At 37.6% G+C, this 12,800-nt stretch overlaps 1 protein-coding gene across 1 annotated transcript; it reads right to left on the reverse strand.

The window, feature by feature from the left end:
• synprb (synaptoporin b) lies at positions 1 to 6,162 on the reverse strand. Its single transcript, XM_084745082.1, has 5 exons — positions 6,041 to 6,162; positions 5,380 to 5,504; positions 1,578 to 1,776; positions 716 to 907; positions 1 to 629 (listed from the first exon to the last, which is right to left on the reverse strand). The coding sequence occupies exons 1-5, from the start codon at positions 6,062 to 6,064 to the stop codon at positions 252 to 254; spliced, it is 918 nt and encodes a 305-aa protein (XP_084601208.1). The 5' UTR covers positions 6,065 to 6,162; the 3' UTR covers positions 1 to 251.
• Positions 6,163 to 12,800: the final 6,638 nt, after the last annotated feature.

A 12,800-nucleotide genomic window follows, 5' to 3' on the forward strand; every position in this document is an offset into this window, starting at 1 on the left:
CTGAAGATGCACTGAAGGGAGTCGGGTATTTGTTTGGCTGTTGAGTTCAAATGTCAACAATTTTTCTCCAGCATCATTGACCCTACCTTAAAGTATAATTTCTTCTTTTCAAAATACAACTGGTGTGCATCAGTTTATCCATGGGAAAAAACACCATCAGTGTTTATATTTTATCTTAAGCTGATAATTATATATTCATGAAGTGAAAAGTTTATTGTTTCCATGTGCAGTATTATTATACCAAGGGCAAACTACATCTCATTGACAAATATCATCGGCCTTTGAGGGACCACTTTATTATCCCTGTCATAACTGGCTGGTTTGCCGAGATATGCATGCGGTAAACCCAAGCTTCCTTGTGACTGGTTGATGCTGCTTTGTCTGTGGACCTGCTGACCTGAATCCCCCTTGGACTGACTGACACTGTCTTGTCTGGAGGGCTGTGTACCAAAACTCTCCTCCGGCTGGTCGAAGCTGCTCTCGCTGTAAAGTCGCTGCCGCATTTCACTGGAACGTTTCCCAGAAGCACTCCTGGTGGGATATCTCTGACCTGTCTTGTACCAGCCAGTCTCTTTGAAGACAAACCAGATGTTTCCAACCCAGAGGATGACATTTACAAAACCAAAAACCTGGAGATAGAAGAACGGATTGGGGTAAATGGCTTGTTTTATCCTGTTGTGTGTTTTGGTGCTTCATTTTTCGACTGAATACCTACCGCAGATGTGTTCAGACGTGACCAGTGAGGCTCCTGTGTAGCTGTGCATTTGTTCTCCTGAGCTCTACAGGCTGAGATCAGCAGAAGTGCCTGTGTCGGGTTTGTTGCCGTTTTGATATCAGAAAGAGTTTTGGCCCAACAACAACTGCTGACCAACCACATGAAGGAGAAGATGACAGTGACAAGAAAATCCTGCTCAGGACAAAAGAGTAGGAAGGAAACACACACGGGATAATAGAGTCAATTTAAAGGGATAATTTGAATTATTTGGAGTGGGGTTCTATGAGGTACTTATCCATAGTCAGTGTATTAGCAACAGTGGATGCCATTTGGCTCGGCCCAAGTTTGGAGAAGCAGGAGGAGGACCAGCAACAAATAATATTTTAGCCACTTTAAAATAAGGCCCACCTAAAAAACAATATCAGTTCAAGTGTAGGCTATCTTTAGAATATTTTCTCCACTTTACTTTGCGGTCACACAGCCTTTTCTGACGGTAAACTGCCATTGTTTGAGCCAAATATCAAACTCCACAGGTGTGATCAGTGATTTGACCTTGCAGGTTGCTGGTCTACCACTGCCTCGATCTGTTAGTTTGTTTGTGTTATTGTGTGGCTTTGGTGTTTTAAAAGTATAGTTCGGATTTACAGGGGTCATACAATAAGACAAACAGGTCGAGGCAGCGGTTGACCAACAACCCCTCCTTGCTGACCCTGTCCACAGGAGTTCATTGCTTAGCTTCCTACGTTGGTACTTACTGTAGCTAATACACTGAATATCAACAGGCACCTTATACAGCCCCACAAAATCATAATTCATGCTGGAAAATTAGGAAAGTGTTTGTTGAAGGTATAAACTCACTGACCACCAGTGGGCCTCTGTTGTTCTTAAGGTACTTGTTCTGGTAGAAGACGTAGACAACGGTTGCCAGTAGAGAGTAAAGGAAAGCAAATACACCCACAGTCACGAAGAACTGAGCAGCTGTGGCAAAGTCACCATCCAGGAAAAGAATCTCTTCTCTTTTAGCCTCACACAAGGGAGCCTTGAAGTGCACTTCTTTTAATCTACAAGACAGAAGGAGGGGTGAAAAAAAACAGATTGTTATGTGTGAGAAGTTTCAGCCTGTAGAAAACATTCACTTTAGCTGCCCATTGTTCACTGACACTGGGAGAGCACTTTCATTAGCTGGCTAAAAAAAGGACACTCAATAAAGAAAAACACAGATACACAGCTGAGAAACCTTGTGGTACCCACGAGACTTTTGTGAATTTGGTTTATCACACAAAGGAACAGATTCTGCAAGATTTGTGAAGAAGCTGGATCTGGAATGTTAAATAGTTTCCAAACTTGCTTTTTATTAAGTTATCTTTTTTCATATTCACACAGTTAGGGTTAAGCGTGACAATTAGATAAAAAAAAAAAAGGCAGGATATTGTTGACCATTTCATTGTCTGTTTTTATATTAATCATAAACTTCATGAGCATATGGTGCAGGGAGTCTTAGAAATATTTTGCTTCACTCTTAGATCATTTCCAACATGTTGTATTACATGAAGGAATTCAGTTACTGTATCACTGAAACAATATTGACTTAAATGTACAGTATAGTAATTTCTTGCCACTATGGGAATCTCAAACAAAACAATAACAGAAGTCAGTAGTTTTATGTTGTACACAGCTCAACAAAATAACATAGGCCTAGTCATTTCTAAAATGGCCATATTATGCCCATTCATTCAGTTTAAGCTCATACTTTTATTTTTGGTTCCTGCTAGGATAGGTTAACATGTTTTCATGTTCAAAAACCATATTATTTTTCTCACACTGGCCATAGTTTGCAGCACCACTATTCAACCTCTGTCTGACACACAGCTCCTCTATAGGTCATTCCTAATGCTGCAGGCAAGGTGCACCTTATGCGTGTTACATAGTGATGTCACCAAGTAATGGAACAATGGTTGGATTACAAACCAGGCTTTACAGGCAGTACAGGAGGAGTGCTTTCTGTAGGACTAAATAACTCCCTTTGCCATGGACTTTGGTCTTTGTGACTTTGGCCTGCAAAAAAGCTTTATGACACCTTAAATGAAGAGAAAAAACAAATAAGCATAATATGGTTACTCACTCTGATGTGGAATCATTACATTTTATGCGTTTAATTGTAGATATGAGGATGATTTGGTCAAGCGCCGTTTTTATCTGCTTGTTATACATGGACAACACAAACCACAAAAGCGCAAAAGAAACACTACAGTAGTGGGGCAACTTTGCCATTTATATTGTTTGCAGCTAGTACAGTTGTTGAGCACACTGTGGCAAAGGATATTCTATTGTTGAAAGTTAGACAAAGAGTAGGCTGTAGTGCTTATCTATGTTAAAAAATAAGGAAACTGCAAGACATATATTTAGCTGCATCTAAAAATATTTCAGTCATTAGTCATCGACTCATTTTGTTATCAATCAATGTACAAAACAAACACACACAAACACACACCCACCCTTAATGTTTTGTTACATATTCCTGGAAACTCACCCAAAACCTACCCCTAACCTTACCCTAACCCTGCCTTAAACCATTGACCCAGAAATGTGCATTTTTACAATTTGGGACATGGCCTTTGTCCGACATGTGTTCTTGAAAATAGCAAGTCATACCCACAAACACACACATCTTTCTTGGCCAGATGCCGGGTCCAAAAAACTATAATCATCAAACAACATGAAAACTCCCTTTACAAAGTCTAGTTTGTTACATTAGAACATGTAGAACTGAAAATTAAAATTCTCTTGGAAGAAATTTGGGCTAATGTGTTATTTATACATGACAAGAGTGAGTCCCACTGAACTAACAAGTAGACACCAGTGTCAAGTCAGTTGAACTGTTAATTAGACACCATCACTGACACTTACTCTGAAACATGTTGGCAGTATGGGGGTGGTCGACCGCACTGTGGCTGCACTGCTGCACCACAATACCACCAGAGCTCACCACCACAACCACACACACACACACACACACACACACACACACACACACACACACACACACACACACACACACATACACAGCATTCATCATCCAAATGAAATGTTAATGGTGACCAGTCAGTTAAACAGGGAGGCTGTTTTGTGTTACAGCATCTGTTGAATTGAAAGGCAACCAAAATATTCAGTCTATTATAATCCATCTGAACATGCACCCTAATTTATAATAGCTCTGTGTGAATGAGTACTTTCTTCACTCAAAATAGCAACAAAGCTGAAAAACAGTCACTCTTTTCTCATCCTCCAAACATCTCAGTGGTGTTTATACAGTACAAAGTCCCCAGATGGTCCAAAGTACATGAGGGTCTGCAGGAGTCAAAATGAAACTGGGACAAGACCATTTTCTGTAGCTCATCAGTTACATGAGGTTGCAGGTATGTCATGCTGCAAAGAAAGATGTACTGTCGTGATAAAGTGCTGTAAGATCACAAGAGACCACCTGAGGTTAAGTCTGGCAGGACTGCAGGTACAGTTTTGTCTAATGATGCAGTGAAACATTTTAGACTCTGAGGTCTTAAATTGGGCCGGCCTCCTGCTCAGACGTTCACCTTCCTGTTCTTAAATTGGGAGACGAAGAACAGTTCCTCTCTACTGAGCCTGACAACATGATGGAGTAGAGCTGCGCAGCTTTTAAATCTTTCTTTTCATGCCTGGCCTTCCTGAAATATGCAGAGATGATCACTATGCCCATCAGAGAGCGTTGTTTCGGATGTCCATTAAACTCTTACGTCTTTGTCAATCGGACGGTTAATTCACATTTTAAAAAACAGAAAATTATCTAAATCAAAATATGTAAATACATTTATGCAACTGTTAAAGGTATAGTTCAGATATTTTTAAGTGGGGCTGTATGAGGCACTTATCCATAGTTATCCATATCAAAAGAAGTAGCACTACTAGTGTATGAAACTAAGCAATCTACTGCTGTGAAAATAAAATAAATTAAAATAAAATAAAATAAAATAGAATAAAACAGTGATAGTTTAAGTGTATGCTGTGATCAGAATATTTTTACCACTTTACCTTGCTATGAACAATCATTATATTAACTCAAATATCACTCTCCTAACCAACCAGACTCAACAGACAAAATCAATCATTTTACCTTGCAAAACATGGGAGTTTCTGGTCTACCTCCGTCTCGATCAGTTAGTTTGTAGTTTGTATTTTTGTGTGACTTTTGTGTTTTAAAAGGTGAACTCAGATTCACCAAAGTCACACAATAACTCAAACAAACTAACCGACTGATGCAGCGGTAGACTGGAACCTTCCATGTTCCATAAAATAAAATGACTGATTTTATGAATGGAGCCATATTTGGCTTGTATACACGATTTACTGATGGGACAGGCTGTCTGGATAAAGTGTGGATGAAGTACCACATGCAACCACAATCCACTTGAAAAAAATCTGAAGTAGCCCTTTAACTGTCAAAAATGATATTAAAGTATGAATGTCATGTAATGAAATGTTAGATGTCAATATTTGTTCCTATATGGAAAATGAAAATATATCATGGAAGTTTTATGTCAGTTTGCTCAGATTCAGGTGTTTGGGCATTTGAAACAACAGTCACTTAATGGACATAAGCAAACAACAAACACACAACGCGACTCCTTTACCTGAAAGGATAGCCAAAATCGATGTTGATGCTGCGGTTACTCTGCCATCTGTCTGCACAGTCCACTTTAACCTGGAGATGACCATAGTATCCTCCACATGTTGCAAAAGCACAGATGGCAAAAATCTATGGAAACAATAAATAGTCATAAAAGGGATCAACATGCTGAATAATGTATACACATCAATAAATTACAGGAGTGATTATCAAGATTTATAATTGGCTTGAAAACAGAACCTGAATAATTCAAAGGTCGGAAGACAACTAACAGAGCTGCTCACTGTGCGCTGGAGGGTGGCCACAGCAGTACAGTGAGATTAAATTTGAGGATGTAATACACAAGTCTGAAGTCTCATTTATCATCAGAACTAATATGCAAAATATTCTTAGAAAAAAATGACAGATTTACTTTCTGTCAACGACTTTGAAAAGATTTTCTTTACTTTTAAACATGAGGCACAAACTGCAGTGATGCAAAACCAGTAAAGACATCTAATCACGTATTTTTTCTGCCATCTTCATTCAATCAAATCATAAAATGGATTAAAAACTTAATATCTTACTATTATTATTGTAATTCAAACATCATATAAGTGGACAGAAGCAGAAATCATTATAACCAAAATGACTAAGATAAATGAAGAGAGATAAATGAGACTTACCGGAGCAAATATAACCATACACATTTAAAAATCACAGATCTCAAGTCCAACTCCACACAGTGTCGACACCGTTTGTCATCAGGTTGAAATGTTTCTGATGTAGACAGGAACAAGAGAGAACGACTCTTTCCAGCAGAGGGGAGGGCTGACAGGAGATATCTTCTCTGCAGGGAGGAGTCTGAGGTTTTCTGTACCTCCTCATTTGTTCACAAACACTGCAATAAACTGTAAATACCATCATTAAGTGAATGTGTGTGAAAAGGTTGTTTACTGTTATTGTGAGACCATAAGGCTCCATAAAAAGCTTTTTTTTCTAAATATGTCTTCATCAGAAACATTAAACAATTGAAACAAATAGAAATATCTGCTGCACCATTTTGTTATCATAATGAAAACTCCAAAATTTGTAATTTTGACTTACTTAGATGAACTGAAGGATGATGTGTCCTTTGTGGAGACTGACAAATTTCTCATACTTAATACTCATACTCAAGTTAGATAAACTACATAAAACCGTACTGGATTATCTGAAAAATGCAAAGTCAAAAAGCTGAAAATATGATTTCAGCATTTCACCAACTATTTTCCTGACCTAAAATTTTAGAAATTAGTTTAAATGTAAAATATGTAACATTTCTGCATTAAATGACAAGACTTTTGTTATGTATTTTGTTGAGATGTGTACTTACATTAACCTGTTGTTCAAACCCTGAGAAATATGTAATGTTATTGATGGTAACAGTGGGTTTTAAGTTGGTCACCTGCCAACAGCATAATATCCCCTCACTTTGGGAAATACCAGAAACAAGGTGAGGAAGGAAGTTAGAAAATATGTCTAAATTCTATGAATTTGTGTTACAGTGCCTGATTGTACAAGTAGAAGAGAAAAGATTTTATACATGTAGATTTTTTTTTTTTATCATGGGGTACTTGTTATCCTAATCCCAGTAATAAGACAAACAGTTAATGGTTGTTTGCAGCTGCTGTTGCTCAGCTTTCCAGAGTCATTGTTTTGTTGTGAGCTGGAAATGTAGAAAAGTCTGAGAGAGTAAAATGGTACAAAATAAATGATCTGATTTCTCTTTCTTTATGAATATGTATCTGATTTTCTGGGTAATTAATTGAATTTAATTAAATATACATTACATTCCTTATAGCCTAAGCTATTTTCTCACTAAAAACTTGTGTTGCCATGGTAACTGAGGTGCATTCCATACCGTTCTTTTTCACTCCCGTAAATGCGTAACCTCTTCAACAGTGCAATAACCTCCTTTTTAGAACCTTAACATTAATACGTTTCTAAAAACACTGGCTCATTTAACACGATTAACATGTGAGGCTTCATGATGAAATCTGCAAGAAAATTAGAGTAATACTGTAACACTCATAACTATGTGGTTGATCAAAGACATGCCCGGATTTAATTGTGCCTCATTGCTCTACATCACCAGCATCATTAAGAGCAGACGGAAACATGAAATGTATGAATCACTTATTTACCAGGTCTGATAAACAATAAGACTAAAGTGTTCAAAGTGTTTCAAACTTTGCGTAACTTGTCTTGGGATACTCAATAACAGGCAAATTGTTTAAGGTCCCACAGTTTCTTTCAAATAAAATAGTCAATATTTGTAGCAGGATGTTTCCTCTACAAGAAATTCTCACTTTATTATGGATACTTGTATAACATTTTATTGTTTCATGATCCATCATTAATTGGACTGACCGCATCATTTTAAAAGGCCTCTGCTGACCTCTTTTGGTGATAAGTGTCTATTACAGGTTTATTTTCAAGCAAGGATGCTTTTAAGCAATGTACAAACCTTTTTGCATTGTGGGGCTCTTAAATCTAAAAATGGAATTTGAACAAATATCTCAGACACACTGTGTTTGATGAAACTCTATACAGCACCTAAAAGTAGCATTATTATTATTTTTTTTCTTTCTTTATATTTTTCTACTCATGTAGAACACCAACACCAAGGCAAATTCTTGTATGTGTAAACCTACTTGGCAGTAAACCTGATTCTAATTCTAAAAGATACACACAAGAGTGAATAATCAAGGACCTGGGAATAGTTTTTTTTTCTTTTTGCAATGGATTTTTACTGGAATTTTGCTTCCATTTTGCAGACAGGTGCACATGTTGCTCACACTCATCTACAGTGCTACAGTTCCCACACCTACAGTTATTACAACACCACTGCATCACACATGATACTTAAAAATGATGAGTACTTTTAAAAATGAAGTGTTGGGAGACAAAGTAAAGCACATACTCAAAGACAGAATAGGGGCGGTGATGGAGGATAAACACAGTGATGGATCAACAATTAAATAATAAGGGAAAAATTAAGAATTTAAAAAATAAAAGTAAAACAATCCAGAATAAAATCTGTATTAAAAGATTTAGTAGATTAGATAAATAAATGTTCAAAATACTGGGTCATTGAACTAATGTGGCTTTGCCTTATAATGACTTTGTACCTGTTGTTGCTGTGTGTCACAGACCTGAATGTCCTGTATGCATGATGTGTTCTCCTGACTGTTAATCATAACACCTACATGAGTATAAACAGGTCTGTACTCAATAACCTTAACATAATGCATCCATATGGATGTTAATGTCAAGCTGCTGCTTTGACATTGACAAAACAGCATGTTAGAAATATCTTAATATACTTTATGAATTATTTGGATATAAATAGAAGTAAATCTGCCCCTGGAAACTTGAAAGTAACACAACTGCAGGGGTGGCAGCCAACATAAGATTAAAAACATGAATGACTTTTAAAGACAAGTCACCAGAAGTGTGTCTTGGGAAGTTATTTAAAGAAAGTGGCTTTGATTGACTAATTCCCAAGGGCAGGCTTTATAATGGCAAAATGACTGATCACATTTTCAGTCTACAAGCAGAAGAACTCGGTGCCAAAAGATCACTGGCTGTTTTTTGGTTCATATGAGGTGAAAGAATTTGAAAGATGCCAGACTGAACACAGCGTTTAGTAATCTCTTGACATCAGTTCTGGAAGTGAGATAGCCGATGCTGGAAAGGAGGCTGACAGGAACATTAAACTGGGGTAAAAATAGAGGTTGATGCAGCAGTCTAGATGAGAGCACACGATGACATGAAAAACCCTTTATCCAGTTTGGTCCAAAGAGATAAGAATAGTTTGATTTGGGTGTTTTTGCACAGGACCAAATTAGCTCGATTTGCACCTATAATCAAACCTAAAGTAACTTTTGAAAGACAAGTCCAGTGTCTTTCGTAGATTTAATAATATTCTTGTTTTATCATGAATGGCTAAGCTCCAAGTGTCACATTTTCACAGTTTATTCCTGTAACATCCTTAAATCAATGAAAGGTTCCAGACTAATACACATTGCTGAATTAGTTTAGTGATGCCAGTCTACTGACATGGGACGTGCCACAGAATGTATTTTCCTGACCCTAACCCAGCTTGGAAGCATCACATACTGTATGCTGTACCAAAGGTGGAAGGGTGGGTGTCAAGGGATGTCCAACGGCAAACTTTTGCCCCAGGGCCCCCTGCCAGGTTAATCCAGCCGTGTGTTTGTGTCTACAAAATTTATCACTGTGTTGTGCTTCATAAATAAATACATGTAGGTCATTCTCCAGTCAGTACCCCTGACCAAGATGCTGGAGAGCTGGAGTTGGTCCTGCGCTGCACTGCACACTGCTCCCAGTACCAGGATGGGTTTACTGCAGACACTGAATCTGACTGTATAATTCTGCATGATCACAATAAAGTTGACCTTTACCTTCATATTGTTCTGACACTGATTGTTTCTTCTTCTAATGAGGGACTAAATCGACAGTTTATCCAATCTTTTTTCAGATTTTTAAAAAAATTATTACTATACTATATAAGAATTACTCCGATTTATGAAGAAAAAAATGGCAATTAATTATATGAATTGTCTTCCTTCCTCCAGGGTGTATTCCAGGAAGTGAATTTAGCGAAAATTAACCCCAAAATGAGGAAAAGTCTGTTTTTTTTTTGTTTCAGAAAGGGAGGCAGCTCTAACTTTGCATCAGTTACTGTGATGACACTGTGACCCTATCCTGCTCACTGGTTGTTTCTCCCAGTCTCCTAAACCACCTCCCTCCTAATTCACTCTCCTAGTAATAAAATGTGTATTCTTTATTCATTGTTCATATAATCACTTGTCCAGAAATATCAGTGTACTGTATTAAGGACTTATCAGTACTGACTTTGTGGTGTATAATCATCAAGTAACTCTGTGATATTTCATTTGAAAACATACAAATGTCAAATGTGCTGCATAATTTTCCCCATCTGCTTCCAACTGAGACTACAGTCTTATTAGTGATGTAGTCAAATATTCTCGATGTTTGAAGTATTTACTTTAACTGCTCTTTCGTTTTTCAGCCAGCAGGGGGCAGTACTGAGCTGTGCTGACTGAGAGTAAAGTCTGTGAAGCTGCAGCAATGAGCTTTTCTTACTTTCTCGCTGCATTTGATGTTTCTTCTCTCTCCAGAATCCAGTTCTGTCGCCTGAATGTGCAATAAGATAAACACATCTCAACTCATCTACTGTTGTGTGCTCTGGTTGGATAAGTCATATACATTCTTGCTGATGAGAAGATTGTGCTGGTCTAACAGCTGTAGGGTTTTTTCTTTTTCGTCATGTTAAAGTGGTGAGGCTCCAGCCTCTCGCTGCATTATTAATGAGTCTTTTTCTGGCATCATCTCCCCTCTCTACCCTGAAAACTGTGGGAGGAAGAGACGAGCATAAATCTGGTGCTTTTCATGAGGCCTCCACTTATCCTGAGCAGAAACACATTCAGTTCTCAGTAACGAAATGTATTGTTCAACGAGTGCTATAGTGTTTCTTTTCTTGCAGAGGACCACCTTGGCCCTGAGGCAAATCTAGAACATGCAAAGATACAAGCCCTATAATTAAGTCTGAGTGTATGCAATATAGGTTTATTTAAAAGATTAATCATCCCAGTATAGCCTGAAACTATTAAAGGAACCTTAAATGGTGCAAATGATCCATGAAAGTGAACAGATACTGTTCATTTTATCTGTATTTTGTGCTATTAAATAAGAAAATGGAAAATATTGTATAAGTAATAAAAAATAGGAAATTCTACATGTAAAACAGATGAAACAAAAAAAAAGTGTCTTCTTTTGGACCTGGTGGGATGCTACGTCAAATTCACTGCAAGATTAATGTCAAAGAGGGTAGATGAAAATATCAGAATCCTGTTTTCTATTTTTGTGTTTGGGAAAAAAAAATGAGAGACTGTGTTATGTAAAAGGATTTGCACAGATTGCTAATTTCTTCAAAACGGGCTTCTCCTTTCTCCTTAAAAAGCCAATTACTACACATCTCCATTTAAAACTGTTTCACTCCTCTGCAATCCATATATTCAGTCAATTTCACATTAAAAAAACATCTGTTTTCAGTGCATATCTTAAAACGCCAGTTACCCAGAATGTAAACACGTTTCTCGGTGGAAATGTTGAACGTCATCTTACAGTATTTGCTGGGTGTGAAGCCATCTCTGAGACGGCTATAGTAGCTGCAGTGCTGACACTGACCCTATTCCATCAATCTCACATTAAAAACGCTCCCAGCATTTAAATATTTCAAAGAGCTCCTCAGCTAACTCCAGAGAAGCTCTGAGCCCCTGTGTGTGTGTGTGTGTGTGTGTCTGTCTGTCTGTGTGTGTGTGTGTGTGTGTGTGTGTGTGTGTGTGTGTGTCACTTTCACTCTGACAAACCCTTTTTAAAACTGTTTTTAAAATGCGGCTGAACCTACAGTTTATGACTGGTGACTAAACACAAATCTAAAGTCTAAAAAGAAAACAGATCTGAATTATATAAATAATCACATAATTCACATTGTTCTCTCTCTCACTGTCACTCTTTAAGAATATATACTGAATAAAATAAACATGCTCTAGAATGGCAGGGGTGATATATAGATGAAGAGGAGCGAGGCAGGGATGTGGTGAATATATAATCATGCAGTTATTCTGTGACGTTTCCACTGTGTTGCACTGTCTGGTGCCTCACTGTGAGCTTTACATATGCTGTCTGTGTCAGCCACATGACAGTGTGCAAAAGACACACGCAGGAGAACATTAAAGCACCAAACACGACCCCGGTGTGCTTTCATTGGGTCTATCTTTGTGGTTTTTATGATTTCACATTGTCCCTGGTTCTTGTATTCTTCACAGTTTTTAATTGCTTTGAGACAGAATTAATGAAAAAAGGCTGTTAAGATGGTGCTTAGACTGACAGCAGGTGCGATGATAAAGTGAGGCAGTTCCCCAAAGAGTATAACTACAATTAATAATTCATTTCTAGGGAAGGGTCAAAGGAAGTTCAAATGATTCATCTCATATCCTCTGATCATATTTGAATATCTGGCATCTCAATGAGAAGTCGATTTATTTTCTCCAGGTTGAACCGATGGATGGATTTATACCATCACTTCTTTTTCCTCATTAACATTTATTTGACAGATATGTTGATTATGTGAACATGAAGTCAAGAAGTTGCTTTCAAGTGGTAATGTGACTTAACATGACCTTTTATTAGAGGATCTTCAATTTCATGCACATGAAAATTCATCTTTGAATTTGATCTTCCCTGGAGCTTTCAGTGGTACTGCACCACATGATCTTCACCAGCAGATATATTTTTGTCATGGACTTGTAGATGGTCACATGGCCACTAGTATGTGAAAGTGATTGCTTTTAG

Source organism: Lutjanus erythropterus, chromosome 2, assembly GCF_056507025.1.
Source record: "Lutjanus erythropterus isolate fLutEry1 chromosome 2, fLutEry1.hap2, whole genome shotgun sequence".
Taxonomy (NCBI): Eukaryota; Metazoa; Chordata; class Actinopteri; order Lutjaniformes; family Lutjanidae; genus Lutjanus; species Lutjanus erythropterus.

Excerpts from the sequence above, each read along its gene's own strand:
- synprb (XM_084745082.1), bottom strand. The coding sequence starts at position 6,064 with ATGTGTATGGTTATATTTGCTCCG. Across the intron at positions 908-1,577 it reads ACAACAGAGGCCCACTGGTG|GATTTTCTTGTCACTGTCAT; the intron begins GTCAGTGAGTTT and ends TGTCCTGAGCAG. Across the intron at positions 630-715 it reads CACGTCTGAACACATCTGCG|GTTTTTGGTTTTGTAAATGT; the intron begins GTAGGTATTCAG and ends TTCTATCTCCAG.